This window comes from Coregonus lavaretus (genome assembly GCF_964263955.1).
Source record: "Coregonus lavaretus genome assembly, chromosome: 7".
NCBI classification, from domain to species: domain Eukaryota; kingdom Metazoa; phylum Chordata; class Actinopteri; order Salmoniformes; family Salmonidae; genus Coregonus; species Coregonus lavaretus.
In genome coordinates, this window is record NC_139994.1 from 53,912,354 (window position 1) to 53,928,414 (window position 16,061).

Below are 16,061 nucleotides of genomic sequence, written 5' to 3' on the forward strand. Positions count from 1 at the left end.
GGGTCATTCCCAGCTGATAAATCTGGTTGAAATGATGTAATTATAACCAGAAACCCAGTTTCGGCCCAGTTTTGGCCCAGTTTTGGCCACAAGGTCAACAGTTGATTATCTAATGTTTTAGTATCTCCCCAAAACCATAGTTGGTGACTACTGACCCACGTCTTTTTCGACCTGCATCTTTTTATACAGTGAGATTATTCGCAGTTCTAAGATTTACAGCCCATCAGATAATCAGCTGTTGAAAATCAACTATTTAAGAATGGACTTTGTTACACTGAAGCTGCATCCTAATGAACTATGTTTGACTAGGGTAACAACTGAAGACTATAATTGATATCATGTAGCAGAATACATTTGACCAGAATACATTTGACCATGACATGTTTCCCTCACAAAATACATGTTTTATCTCAATGCAGTTTACCAATATAAATAATAAACAAATCCATGAGAATCATCCTGTTCCCACAGTGATGGGAAGCTGAAGGAGACAGACCAGATCTTGGCCATAAACGGTCAGCCCCTGGACCAGACAGTGACCCACCAGCAGGCCATAGGCATCCTGCAGAGAGCGTCTGAGTGCGTGCAGCTTACTGTGGCCAGAGGACCCATCCCTCAGCTGGCCAGCCCCGTGGTGTCCCGCACACCCTCCGCTGCCAGCACTCTGTCTGCCCACTCCAGCGCGGTGAGGAGAATGCACACAGAGGCTTGTGGAAGCGTACACATACATAAACACACTAGCACACACATACACACACAAACAATGAACGCACTCACATTCTGTACATATGCACACTAAGGTGTCCCACATTCCCGGGGGAGCTAGCGTCATGCATGACCACTCTAGTGTGATGAGGAACACACAGAAACAAATGCACCCCTCATACACAGGCAGTTGTATCATGTTAGCTCACCGGGGAACACACACACACACACACACACACACCACAATATTCAAATTCTGTCATTGAGCACTTACTTAGACATGCTTTGGCGACTGCTACGTTTTTTTTTTAAACCTCCCATTTTGGGCTGGATGTGTCAATGTGTAGTTCATACATGCATAATCTATGAGCAGAATTACTGTCTTACCTCAATTGGCCACAAAATCCCTTGTTTGAAAGCGAGTGTCTTTCTGAAAGCTGTGCTGCGCCATTTTCCCTTCATTTTCCCCCATGTGGGCCAGCCCCTTAGCAATTCGAGTTCAATCAATGAGCTTCAGCCCCTCGCCATTTGAGTGACAGCTAGCAAGAGGCACATGTGGCACCCACAGCAGAGCGAGAGAGAGGGCAATGACGTGGTGCACATATATGACGTAGTACGCAATTTTTGGGGACCACTTTTGGGTCGTGAGCACTACTTTCAGAACTACTGGCTAAAAAGTATACAAATGTACTGGAGAATCTCTTTAAATTATTCATTTTAGCTCCTAGTAGAGCAAAGAGATTAAAGAGTGTATCTCCATTGAACCCTGTTCTATGTAGTTTTCTTTACATCCTTGCAGGTGGTTTCTGGAATGATGTTTCTTCATTTCCTCTTCATTAGTCCTTGTTGTTCTCCTTGCGGCCAACCTCTCTTTTACCCTGAGGGTTACACCCTATATATAGTATGAATCCTGCAATTAATGTTTTGAGGTCCATACAGTGCATTCGGAAAGTATTCAGACCTCTTGACTTTTTCAACATTTTGTTACATTACAGCCTTATCCTAAAATGTATTAAATTATTTTCCCTCATTAATCTACACACAATACCCCATAATGGCAAGGCAAAAACAGGTTTTTAGAAATGTTTGCAAATGTATTAAAAATAAAAAACAGAAATACCTTATTTACATAAGTATTCAGACTTTTTGCTATGAGACTCGAAATATAGCTCAGGTGCATACTGTTTCCATTGATCATCCTTGAGATGTTTCTACAACTTGATTGGAGTCCACCTGTGGTACATTCAATTGATTGGACATGATTTGGAAAGGCACACCTGTCTATATAAGATCCCACAGTTGACAGTGCATGTCAGAGCAAAAACCAAGTCATGAGGTTGAAGGAATTGTCCGTAGAGCTCCGAGACAGGATTGTGTTGAAGCACAGATCTGGAGAAGGGTACCAAAAAACTTCTGCAGCATTGAAGGTCCCCAAGAACACAGTGGCCTCCATCATTCTTAAATGAAGTTTGGAACCACCAAGACTCTTCCTAGAGCTGGCTGCCCGGCCAAACTGAGCAATTGGGGGAGAAGGGCCTTGGTCAGGGAGGTGACCAAGAACCCGATGGTCGATCTGACAGAGCTGCAGAGTTCCTCTGTGGAGATGGGAGAACCTTCCAGAAGGACAACCATCTCTGCAGCACTCCACCAATCAGGCCAGACGGAAGCCACTCCTCAGTAAAAGGCACGATTACCCGCTTGAAGTTTGCCAAGAGGCACCTAAAGGGCTCTGACCATGAGAAACAAGATTCTCTGATCTGATGTTACCAAGATTGAACTCTTTGGCCTGAATGCCAAGCGTCACATCTGGAGGAAACCTGGCACCATCCCTACGGTGAGGCATGGTGGTGGCAGCATCATGCTGTGGGGATGTTTTTTAGCGGCAGGGACTGGGAGACTAGTCAGGATCGAGAGAAAGATGAACGGAGCAAAGTACAGAGAGATCCTTGATAAAAACCTGCTCCAGAACGGACTGGGGCGAAGGTTCACCTTCCAACAGGACAACGACCCTAAGACAACGCAGCAGTGGCTTCGGAACAAGTCTCTGAATGTCCTTGAGTGGCCCAGCCAGAGCCCCGAACCCGATCTAACATCTCTGGAGAGACCTGAAAATAGCTGTGCAGCGACGCTCCCCATCCAACCTGACAGAGCTTGAGAGGATCTGCAGAGAAGAATGGGAGAAACTCCCCAAATACAGGTGTGCCAAGCTTGTAGCGTCATACCCAAGAAGACTAAAGGCTGTAATCGCTGCTAAAGGTGCTTCAACAATGTACTGAGTAAAGGGTCTGAATACTTATGTAAATGTATATTTCCGTTTGTCTTTTTTTTGTAAATTAGCAAAAATGTCTAAAAACCTGTTTTTGCTTTGTCATTATGGGGTATTGTGTGTAGATTGATGAGAAAAATAAACAATTTAATCCATTTTAGAATAAGGCTGTAACGGAACAAAGTGGAAAAAGTCAAGGGGTCTGAATACTTTCCAAATGCACTGTATCTGACCCTACTCTCTGTGTCCCTCCTTAGGCCCACTGGAATCATGTGGAGACCATAGAGCTGGTCAACGACGGGACAGGCCTGGGCTTTGGCATTGTGGGAGGAAAGAACACTGGTGTCATTGTCAAAACCATCCTGCCTGGAGGCATCGCTGATCAGGTGACTTCAATGTCATGGATGCACCACACATTGGTATTTAGAGGATGTGAAAGCAGGAAGCTTGGTTTTTGGAAGACATACCTACTAGTAATAACCAGTGACTTTTCTACTGTACTTTGTCCTTAGGATGGGCGTCTGCACAGTGGGGACCACATCCTCACGATTGGGGACACTGACCTTTATGGCATGGGCAGTGAACAGGTGGCTCAGGTACTGAGACTAGGCTCAGTCTTGTATTGAATTGACTACAGATAATAAGACTTGACAAAAACGTCTACATTTTATCCCCTTTGTCCTAATTTTTCTATAGTTCTTTACAGTATTGCCCTCAGGGACAAGTACACTGTTTACTGTGTAGTGCTGATCTCAGTTGTATTGTGATTGGTCCAGGTACTGAGGCAGTGTGGTAACAGAGTGAAGCTGGTCATCACCAGAGGCTCTCCAGAGGAGACCTCCACCGTCACAATGGCGTTGCCCACTGTCACAGAGCAACAGGTACCACATGCACATGTTCTCTGTACAGCAGACACAAGACAATTGTGTGTGGGTGGGTCGGTGGTTGCGTGGGTAGGGGAGGAAGGGGGGAGGATTGGAGTGGTCTTATTAGGTTAGTTGAAATAGTATATTTACATATGACATAGCTGTCCATTATAGAGGGCACATGGTTCTGTCTGTTTTGTACTCTATTTGTGACACGTGACATCATCTGTGACTCCAAAAGGCTTAGAACTGGAATTCGCTGTCCATTACATTTACATTTACATTTACGTCATTTAGCAGACGCTCTTATCCAGAGCGACTTACAAATTGGTGCATTCACCTTATAGACAGTGGGATAACCACTTTACAATATGTTTTTTTTTCTTTCTTTGGGGTGGGGTAAGGGGGGGTAGAAGGATTACTTTATCCTATCCCAGGTATTCCTTAAAGAGGTGGGGTTTCAAGTGTCTCCGGAAGGTGGTGAGTGACTCCGCTGTCCTGGCGTCGTGAGGGAGCTTGTTCCACCATTGGGGTGCCAGAGCAGCGAACAGTTTTGACTGGGCTGAGCGGGAACTGTGCTTCCGCAGAGGTAGGGGGGCCAGCAGGCCAGAGGTGGATGAACGCAATGCCCTCGTTTGGGTGTAGGGACTGATCAGAGCCTGAAGGTACGGAGGTGCCGTTCCCCTCACAGCTCCGTAGGCAAGCACCATGGTCTTGTAGCAGATGCGAGCTTCAACTGGAAGCCAGTGGAGTGTGCGGAGGAGCGGGGTGACGTGAGAGAACTTGGGAAGGTTGAACAACAGACGGGCTGCGGCATTCTGGATGAGTTGTAGGGGTTTAATGGCACAGGCAGGGAGCCCAGCCAACAGCGAGTTGCAGTAATCCAGACGGGAGATGACAAGTGCCTGGATTAGGACCTGTGCCGCTTCCTGTGTAAGGCAGGGTCGTACTCTCCGAATGTTGTAGAGCATGAACCTACAGGATCGGGTTACCGCCTTGATGTTAGCGGAGAACGACAGGGTGTTGTCCATGGTCACGCCAAGGCTCTTTGCACTCTGGGAGGAGGACACAACAGAGTTGTCAACCGTGATGGCGAGATCATGGAACGGGCAGTCCTTCCCCGGGAGGAAGTGCATGTCCGTCTTGCCGAGGTTCAGCTTGAGGTGGTGATCCGTCATCCACACTGATATGTCTGCCAGACATGCAGAGATGCGATTCGCCACCTGGTTATCAGAAGGGGGAAAGGAGAAGATTAGTTGTGTGTCGTCTGCGTAGCAATGATAGGAGAGGCCATGTGAGGATATGATAGAGCCAAGTGACTTGGTGTATAGCGAGAATAGGAGAGGGCCTAGAACTGAGCACTGGGGGACACCAGTGGTGAGAGCACGTGGTGTGGAGACAGATTCTCACCACGCCACTTGGTAGGAGATCGGTCAGGTAGGACGCAATCCAAGAGTGAGCCGCGCCGGAGATGCCCAACTCGGAGAGGGTGGAGAGGAGGATCTGATGGTTCACAGTATCAAAGGCAGCAGACAGGTCTAGAAGGACAAGAGCAGAGGAGAGAGAGTTAGCTTTAGCAGTGCGGAGAGCCTCCGTGACTCAGAGAAGAGCAGTCTCAGTTAAATGACCAGTCTTGAAACCTGACTGGTTTGGATCAAGAAGGTCATTCTGAGAGAGATAGCAAGAGAGTTGGCTAAAGACGGCACGCTCAAGAGTTTTGGAGAGAAAAGAAAGAAGGGATACTGGTCTGTAGTTGTTGACATCGGAGGGATCGAGTGTAGGTTTTTTGAGAAGGGGTGCAACTCTCGCTCTCTTGAAGACGGAAGGGACATAGCCAGCGGTCAAGGATGAGTTGATGAGCGAGGTGAGGTAAGGGAGAAGGTCACCGGAGATGGTCTGGAGAAGAGAGGAGGGGATAGGGTCAAGCGGGCAGGTTGTTCGGCGGCCGGCCGTCACAAGTCGCAAGATTTCATCTGGAGAGAGAGGAGAGAAAGAAGTCAAAGCATAGGGTAGGGCAGTGTGAGCAGGACCAGCAGTGTCATTTGACTTAACAAACGAGGATCGGATGTCGTCAACCTTCTTTTCAAAATGTTTGACGAAGTCATCCACAGAGAGGGAGGAGGGGGGAGGGGTAGGAGGATTCAGCAGGGAGGAGAAGGTGGCAAAGAGCTTCCTAGAGTTAGAGGCAGATGCTTGGAATTTAGAGTGGATTATCACGCAGTATTAGCCTTTACCCTCATCAAATATTGGATAAGTTCCATCACTCACTGTCCCAAACTAGACAGTATATTCAGTCTCCATAACCTTGTTGCTTGATTCATCAAATAAATAACAACTCATCTGGCTGACAGTGATGATACATAGGTGAGGAAAGCTTGTTGGGAAATTGGTAACAGCGCGTGGAATTGGGGGGATTCGGCCCCCGCGACTCACCCCCTCTACTGTGCTCTCTGTATGCCATTTTGTAGAATGTGGAAGCTGACTCACTCTTCCTCTGTCTCTTCACAGGGCTATGAGGAAGAGGAGGCTGAATCGTTCGACGTCGAGCTGACCAAGAACGCCCAGGGTCTGGGAATCACTATCGCCGGCTATGTGGGGGACAAAAATTCCGGTAAGATTTGGCTGTGCTGTTTAATAGACTTTTGTTTGATTTATTTTCTAATTGATTCACTCTGTTTGATGGAATGAAACCACTTGAGAAGGAATCGACTTTCAAGAGTCCCATAGAATGTCTGGAGCACTGAGCTATGTAGTGACACTGCCTCTCCTTGTGAAATGGTGAATGTTTCTGACTAGAACCATACACTGCAGATACGGTTTGTCAGTTAAAGGGTGTCTTTTGTACTGTATAAATGGTTCTGCTCGTTTTAGGAATGTTATTCACACATTGTCATTGTGTCTTTTTTTCAGAGCCCTCTGGTATTTTCGTGAAAAGTATAACTAAAGACAGTGCAGTAGAGCAAGATGGCCGCATCCATGTTGGGGACCAGATCATAGCCGTAAGTGTCTATTTTATATATTTTTACGGTCCTTTCTGACTCTATTGAACAGATAGAGGGAGTTCTGACTTTATTGAACAGATAGTTCTGACTTTATTCAACTGATAGAGTTCTGACTTTATTGAACAGATTAGATAGAGTTCTGACTTAATTGAACAGATAGAGTTCTGACTTTATTGAACAGATAGAGAGAGTTCTGACTTTATTGAACAGATAGTTTTGACTTTATTGAACAGATAGAGAGAGATACAGTAAGTTGACAGTGGGGAAAGATAGAGGTTGTGCAGTAGGCAGGATTCGAACCTATGCCAACACCGTTTATGTGTGCTGGAAGCAGCGGCCCTAACCACTAGACCAGGCCACAATCCTCAACTTTTTAAATAATATGATATGTACATTTCAATTCCATTACAAAGTATAAAATTAAGTGTGTAGGGGTATCTCTCATTTTGGATAATTTTGAGCTTTATCTATTTAGATCATGTGGGGAGAGTACGGCCCCACATTTGAATAATTTAGCTTCAGTGGAGAGCTATTATGTTCAGTGTTGTTTCTCGAATGGGATTGAGACACTGTTCCAATCATTACGCTAAATTGAGCAATTACAATGAATGCAAAACCCTTTCTGTGTTACAGCCTGATTTGAAGCATGAGCAAATCTTCCATCATGTTTTCTTGTTGTTGGGTGCGATCATTTCTGTGTGTCTGCCTGTGTGTATGGGTGTGTACGCACCTGTGTGCTTGCTTGCCTGTTTGTGTGTTGTCCTATTGACTTGGATAGATGGCTCATGTGGCATAAAGTCTGTTTTAGCATGGACAAAGCCCTCAATGACAATGACCATGCTGGCAGAGAAGCCAATATGGCAAAGATGCAAAGAAGAGCCCTCTGTCCAACACTATGATGTATCCATCATCTTTACATTAATGATCGCCCCCTGCAGGTGGACGGTATGAACATCCAGGGCTACACCAACCAGCAGGCCGTGGAGGTGCTGAGACACACGGGCCAGACGGTTCACCTGAAGCTGGTCAGAAGAGGCTTCCGTCCAGAGGACATCCCACCCGCTGTGGTGCCCAGTGTGATCGTACTTCCACCAACCCCAGGGGGCAGAGACCCCACACTGGAGAGAACAGATGTTGCGGACACCACCGCTCAAGGTACCAGTGGACAAAGGGCGTGGGCCGTGTTCATTGGGCACGGAATGGAAGAAAACGGACTGAAACGGGGAGGGACTACCTTAGGGCTGTCCTCGACTAAAATATATATTGGTCGACGAGAATTGTCTGTTCTTTCGACCAAACGATTGCTCGAAATTTTTAAACGTGTATATTTCCATATATAGACACACCCTATGTGTTTTAATAAAATCAACAATATGCACTGAGCTTGTCTGATGCTTTAAGCACACTGTTTGATGAAATAATTAAGACACACAAATGACTAGATTGTGCTAGGCAGGGCTCAGACTTGCTACACTGTGTGTGCTGTGTTATTAATTTTTTTACAGCTAGTGCCTGTGTGACTAGCACCTGTTGTCTCTCTCTCCTCCCTGCTGCAGCAACCACCACAGAACATCAACAGTGTTTATCGCGCAGTCCGTGTGGCTGAAGCTGCAACATAATTACAGCCATTTCTGACTGAAAAGTTATTTTACCGAAATCCTTCATTTCCTTCATTCTCTCAACCATTACTCTCTTTACATGACACATGTAAGCATCGCATGCACTTGACCAATGGGGCCTGACCTATGCCTATCATAATCGCATCAATAAATTGATAATAACAAACTCTGAACACCGTAACACGTGACAGCAAAATGTATGTGGAGGACGTGAAAAAGAAACTCGAAACTGAGGAATGTTTACTGGTTGCTCAGGAGGGAAAGGGGAAGTCAGATGTGTGGAAGAAATTTGACTTAGTTGTGGAAACTACAGGAGATCAAGAAAAAGAGGGAACGTAAGGAGCAAGCGCTGTGTGGATATTATGTGTGCCAAACAGGCGCTGTTAGAATACAATATAGTTTTTTTCTGACCATCTGGAACAGTGTAAACAACACTAAATAAATTATAAGCCTAACTTTTTTGTAAAGCCTTTATTACAGCAAAGAGTAAAAACAGTCACATGGAATGGTTTAGTTATTGTTTAGGCTAATTATTCAAGGCTCCCTTTGTTATGTCATTTTAAAACTAATGCTGTGTGATGACATGAACAAAAGAATGATTGATTGGTACAGTAGCCTATATATTGACATATAGGCCTAAGTAAGTTACGGTATTAAGACAGCTAAACAGGATGCGTTCTTAGGCCTACAGCTCGATGGTGGTTATACAAGGCTGCTATACTAAGCCTACTAATGATAATGACATGACTTATTATTATAATGATGATCACAATAATAATTGTATTAATAACAATAAGAAGGAGATGAAGAAAAAGAAAAAGAAGCAAGAGCTCTGTGCGTATTATGTGTGACAAACAGGTGCTGTTAGATTACAATATTATACTTTTTCAGACTATTTGGAGCAGTGTAAACAACACTAAATAAATAAGTGATACAAGAGAGGCTTTTCTAATGAAAAAAAGTCTAAAGCCTTTATTACAGCACAGCAAAGATTAAAAACAGCATAATTTGTGAAATTGCTTTATCCGACATGTTGTGGTTGCGTGAGGCTTGGAGCTCACGGAATAAGTAGGCTATTAACCAAACACTCAAACAGGCTACAGAAGCAGGATCTGTCTTATTCCTTATTGTGCTCAACACCAATATGCTGGTTAACTTTTCTATTATGCACATAGCAACATGGTCTAGGAAAAGGCGCCAATTCAACAGCGCACTGATGTTTCAGAACCGTGGACAGCGACCGCTGTCCAACGCCGGAGAAAGCACATTTGTTATAAAATAATATTATTTGTATTAATGTTGCATCATTCTTCTTACATAATATAACCAAATACAATTTCAGTAGCACATGTCTTAGAGTGATGGACTGTGCCGTCCGCACGGCCTCCGCAATGGATTAGTCCTCTTAGACAGGCGCGAATCAGACAGGTGTCTTGTGCACCATGAAGAAAACTAGCATTTGCGACTGACTGCTCGACTAAAGAAATCTAAAGAAAACAGCCTATCGACCAAACAATTGACCAGTCGACTGAATGGGATCAGCCCTAGACTACCTGGATTTGTCCAATAAAATAATTTCTGTTGCAAAGTGATTTAAAACGTTTTCCGTGGCGTGCCCTAATGAACATGACCATGGCAACTGCATCTTTGATTAACAGTCACAAATACCTCCTATAACAGTAGTCTATAGTCAAGCAAAACACAGTGCATATATTTATTCCATATACATTTACATTTTTGTCATTTAGCAGACGCTCTTATCCAGAGCGACTTACAGGAGCAATTAGGGTTAAATGCCTTGCTCAAGGGCACAGGAGTTCGTACTCTAACATTATCCTTCATTCATACATGATTGAAATGGACCTATCCCCTAGACAAAATCCAGATTTACCTGATTTCTATGTAGTCCTGGTGCCATATGCATCAAGTGTCTCAGAGTGCTGATTTAGGATCAGTTTTGCGATGATTAAGGTTACATGGACAGGGAAGACCAGATCCTAGACCAGTACTCATATATTCTGAGAAGCTTGACACATACAACCCCTGATCACCTCCCTGGTGACACTGCAGGGCTGTGCCCACTTGACGACAGTCCACATACCACAACAGTGGCCTACTTTAACGGCCTCCATCTATGTTAGGATGGGAACGGGACTTGATTGGGGTGGCCCCTTCTACTTAAACCCTCTCACCACAACCACAGCTCCAGATTTAGAAGGCAGCGCCCTCCGCCCTGCTTTGGAAACCCTGAACTCATTTAGCCTGTAATTGGGCCAGCCTCTTAAGAACCCTAAGCGTAGGAAAATGCATGACAACACATACTCACACGTGCACAGACACACACGCTTGCGCAGACTCACACACACTGCCAATAATAACACAACCCGTGACAACATAGCCAGCATGTTCGAAGCTGGAACCAGGAGGAACTAAAGCAGACTTCTACACATGTTTCTGCGATGTGTGTGTGTGTGTGTGTTTGTGTATATTAACCATACAAGACACAATGCACAACCCATGACATCATAGCCATCATGTTTCAGGCTGGGAGCAAGATAACACACTTGTAGAGCTCTTGGTTAAGTTGTGTGTATGTATTTATTGAGGTGTGTGTATTGTGTACTTTGGTGCAGGTGAGAAACAGGACCAGGCATTGAGTGAGGAATCGGATGTCACCACTGTGAAGGATCAGTTAACTAAGAACACCAGAGATGGTAAGTCAATCCGCCCCCCTGTTATCTGGGATCCCTTACTAAGTATAGTGGTAGAGATAATGGATGGCAATCTGTTTTAAAATATGCTACTGTCGCAAGGACTGATTTTAGGCTACTGTCCATTTGAAGAGATTTTCTGTAGCCCTTTATTTGGCTAGTCCATCTGTAGATGCTCAACAAACTATCAATGAATGTCTATAGATGTTTTCTTTGTTGTAATTCAACAGAATTGACATGTTTTTGATCGTCTGTTGAGAGTTTGTTGAGCATCTACAGATGGACTATCCAATGAAGTGTTGCCACACATTTCAAATATATTGTGCATGTGGAGCATAAGGGTCTGTACATTGTTTTTATTACATAAAAGGGTAGATGAAAGATGCCTTTGAAGTTATTCTTAAAGTACTCTTTCAAGTAGTGTTTTTGGAGTTGTCTAACTGTAGCCTACCGCTTGCTGTGAGTCATTTAGTCTGAATCAGATGGGACGTAGCAGTTGGTTGAATGTACTGTAGGTTTCATAGTTACGTTTTAATTGGGTTAGTATTATATTTCTGTGTTTTTAAGGAGCCAAGCTAACATTGTGAGTCATTTAGTTGTAATCAGGTGGGACACGGCAGTTGGCTGAATGTAATTTAAACTTAATATTCTATAAGTCTATATTATATTGATGTTTTTAAGAAGCAACGCTAACAGAGGATGAAGAGTTGGAACTGATGAAGAAGTGGCAGGAGACTCTCGGCCCCAGCCACAAAGTAGCGGTTAGTAAACAGAAGAAACATTCACCCAAGTCCAGTCTGTCTCTACTTAATGATACTTGGTTCTATTTTTTCCTGTTTTATACACATTCTCTGGTTGCAGAATAAAAACACTGTTGTATTTGTTGTCAATGGAAAATGTCAAAAACATTGGTCATAAAAATAACTCACCAACCGTATTGCCACACTATGTAAATGTAATACTGACTGTGAAAGGAAAATGGAATAAAATGTGTGAAAGCTTTTTATTTTATTATGCCAACTGAGTTGTATCCACCTGTTGTGCCAGGTTGCCCAGGTGGAGAAGTTCAGTGAGAGCAGTGGTCTGGGCATCAGTCTGGAGGCCAACAATGGGCACCACTACATCCGCTCTGTCTTGCCCGAGGGGCCAGTGGGCCGCTGTGGGAAACTCATCAGTGGGGACGAACTGCTCGAGGTAAGGGACACCGCCAATAGCGTATTCATTACGGAAACCGTTTACCGTTTAAGAACAAAAACGGAAGCAAACAGAGCAGAACAAGAGTTTCTATTGGACAAATTCAGGTAGGTCCCTCCTCGTTTTGTTCCGTTTGCTTCCGTTTAAGAAACGTTTAGCAACAGAATCGGCGTAATTAATACGCCCCCGGTGAACAAGAGTTAGCCTGGAACTTACTTTATGCACTAGTTCTTCCATCATTGATATCTAATTGGAAGGTGCCTTAATTCATTGGATGTGTTACAAATGTGTTTTCACTACGCAATGTATTGCTGAAAACTAAAAACCTAGCCATTTTGTTCTTGCAACAAATGACCCTGAAATATTGCTAGGAATATTTGGGCACAGTGTCTCCTCTTCCACATCTTCATCAAAAACATTTAGGCCGGGATTAAATCCGATTGCGGGTTATAGGAATTGTGGGTTTTAAATGCAATTTCCGATTGAGACGGAATTTGCAGCGTTTACCGTGAATGGGATCTCCGCAAACACGGGAACATTGCCTTTAAAAACCGCAATGCTTATAACCTGCGATCGGATTGAATCCCAGCCTGACACAATATGAGTGTTGACCATTGGATGTGTGGGTCCACCCCTCTCCATCCAGGTCAATGGAATATCCCTGATTGGTGAGACCCACAAGGAAGTGGTGAACATTCTGAAGGAGCTGCCTGTCTGTGTCTACATGGTCTGCTGTAGGCCCGCCCCTCTCCTTCAGAGTGACAGGGATTCTGGCCAAACAGGGTTGGATGAATTTTCCACTGAACCTAAAATGAAGGTACTTTCCTACATGTCCATGTACAGTATATGCTATTGACATCACCATTATTACATCATTTTGAAACGGTTAACGTTCCAGTAACTATTATAGTCATAGCATAGCATAGTCATTACTTACCAGCCTCCACATAATGTAGTCTAACATGCATGGTTGGGGTAAATTCATTTTTCAACCATAAAATTCAGTAATTTCAGCAAATGAATAAAAAACTGAATGGGAAGCCAGAAAGCCCTTCACAAAATGGTGGCTGCTGGACATACAGTAGCTCACAGTAAACAGTGTTTCCTCCACCCCTTGATACTGAATGGCTAATATGATTGGGAATCAACGTCATTAAGTCCTCCTACTTCACTCATCCACCCTCATTATTTTAACACAGTCTGTCCAATGCTCTGCCGGGCCTCCAGATTGCCAACGATAAAGGATTAAGATTTAGGATTAGGAAGGACTCTGACTGTTTATTAACACCAATCCATCTAAAGTAATACCTCAGGTACTTTGACAATGCATGAGATACAAGAGATAGTAGCCAGGGAGCTACACAAAACTAACCTTCAAAGGAATCCTGCTTTCAGATGATTTTAGAGGGATTTCTCCTCAGCTCTTCAGCTGCATCAGTTCAGGTAAAAAACACAACATACAGCACTTCTACTGCCTAGCATCCAACGATTCCCTTTGATGTGCTGCCAAAAAACCTACAAAATGAGACTAGCGGAGAACCAGGAGCCTATGGGCTCGGAGTGAGTCAGGAATGCGTGCGCAGGGATGATATCAAGGGTATATCTCTGTAGTTACAGGGAGACCTCAACAGTTTCCTGGTTCCCGGAGGTTCCGAGGGGGCGGCAACGAGGGAAAATGTGACGGAGGAGACGCTGGGCGCTCCTTTGGCCATGTGGGAGACGGAAATACAGGACATCGAGCTGGAGAAGGGAGAGAGTGGACTGGGATTCAGCATCTTGGACTACCAGGTGGGAATTCTGAATGGGAATTCTGGGAATGATTGTCATAGGAATGATACTTGCTAGCAGGCTTGGGGAGTAACGACTTCCATGTAAAAAAAAACAAAAAAAACTGTAACTGTAATCCGTTACATTACCAGCGAAAAATTGTAATCAGATAACAGATACTTTTGAAAAAATTGATGATTACTCTCATTTAGCTACTTGCACCTTATAGATTGTGGTTGTTGTGGATGGCTGTTCACAAATGTAAGCTATATGAGTATTTTAACCCAATAATGGTTGAATTGAAGAAGTTTAAGCTGCCTACCAAGCATTGTTTTTGCGACCAGTGGACAGACAGTGAAAAATGCGCTCTTGTAACAGCTGCATAGTGCAGATCCCATCCTTTGGAATGAAAGTTTGAAGGAGTTGCTACCAACTCCTCCATGGTATTGCGTTCCATACTGTGGGGCTTTTATTGCTAAATCTAATTTGTGCTGATTGAAAAACAAATGTCCATAGGCCTAATAGACACATCCTCAAACTTGCACCCTTTTGATAGACTTAAACAGCTGCAAATGATCAAGTAATCAAAGTGTCACCAACAAAAAAACGTAAACAATAGGCCTATAGCAAATGCAGCCAATGGCATACAAATAGCACTTTTCAGTAGTGCTCAAAGCATGCTATTCTATGAGAGCAGCATTTCTCGAAGCAATGAGCCCAATCAGTCCTCCATGACAACAAAATCATAAACAAAAGACTAGGCTAATAAGTCTGTAGTTTGGTGTTATGCTCAGGTAAAACAATTGGGCTAATCTAAACTTAGCAAAAAAATAAACATCCTCTCACTGTCAGCTGCGTTTATTTTCAGCAAACTTAACGTGTAAATATTTGTATGAACATAACAAGATTCAACAGCTAAGACATAAACTAAACAAGTTCCACAGACATGTAACTAACAGAAATGGAATGATGTGTCCCTGAACAAAGGGGGGGGTCAAAATCAGAAGTAACAGTCGGTATCTGGTGTGGCCACCAGCTGCATTAAGTACTGCAGTGCATCTCCTCCTCATGGACTGCACCAGATTTGCCAGTTCTTGCTGTGAGATGTTACCCCACTCTTCCACCATTAATTGTAATGAATGGAAATATGACCGACATTTTTTAATTTTACCCCCTTTTTCTCCCCAATTTCGATCTTGTCTCATCACTGCAACTCTACAACGGGCTCGGGAGGCGAAAGTCGAGTCATGCATTCTCCGAAACATGACCCGCCTAACCGCTTCTTAACACCCGCTCGCTTAACCCGGATGCCAGCCGCACCAATGTGTCGGAGGAAACACTGTTCACCTGACGACTGAGGTCAGCCTGCAGGTGCCTGGCCCGCCACAAGGAGTCGCTAGAGCGCGATGAGCCAAGTAAAGCCCCCCCGGCCAAACCCTCCCCTAACCCGGACGACGCTGGGCCAATTGTGCGCCGCCCTATGGGACTCCCGATCACGGCCGGTTGTGATACAGCCCGGGATCGAACCCGGGTCTGTAGTGACGCCCCTAGCAATGTGATGCAGTGCCTTAGACCGCTGCACTACTCGGGATGCCCGACTTTGGTTTTTAATGTAAAGATATAGCCTAATCGTATTATTATATGTAGTAAAAAAAGATGGGTTAGAAGAAAACCATCCCATAAAGTAAAATGCAACAGCCGTTTATGGCAAGCTATGTAAACTCTATCCTGCAATAGATGTCATTCAATTGGTATTGTTCATTTTTGTCTTCTTCAAATGCCTCTTAAGTAATCCGATTACGTTACTGAGTTTGGGTAATCCCAAAGTTACGTTACTGATCACAATTTTGGACTGGTAACTAGTAACTGTAACTGATTACATTTAGAAAGTAACCTACCGAACCCTGCTTGCTTGTCAAGTGTGATTTTTC

General features: G+C 44.1%; 1 protein-coding gene across 1 annotated transcript in view; it reads left to right on the forward strand.

Annotated features, from left to right (window-relative positions):
- Positions 1 to 16,061, forward strand: part of LOC311132984 (multiple PDZ domain protein-like) — an 84,088-nt gene that overhangs the window by 15,327 nt on the left and 52,700 nt on the right. Inside the window, 13 exon segments of the mRNA XM_084166389.1 lie at positions 472 to 685; positions 3,229 to 3,357; positions 3,484 to 3,567; positions 3,748 to 3,852; positions 6,346 to 6,448; positions 6,748 to 6,836; positions 7,778 to 7,994; positions 11,092 to 11,172; positions 11,851 to 11,930; positions 12,217 to 12,363; positions 13,010 to 13,180; positions 13,759 to 13,806; positions 13,975 to 14,151. Of these exon segments, the coding sequence (XP_084022515.1) occupies positions 472 to 685; positions 3,229 to 3,357; positions 3,484 to 3,567; positions 3,748 to 3,852; positions 6,346 to 6,448; positions 6,748 to 6,836; positions 7,778 to 7,994; positions 11,092 to 11,172; positions 11,851 to 11,930; positions 12,217 to 12,363; positions 13,010 to 13,180; positions 13,759 to 13,806; positions 13,975 to 14,151 (1,645 nt within the window).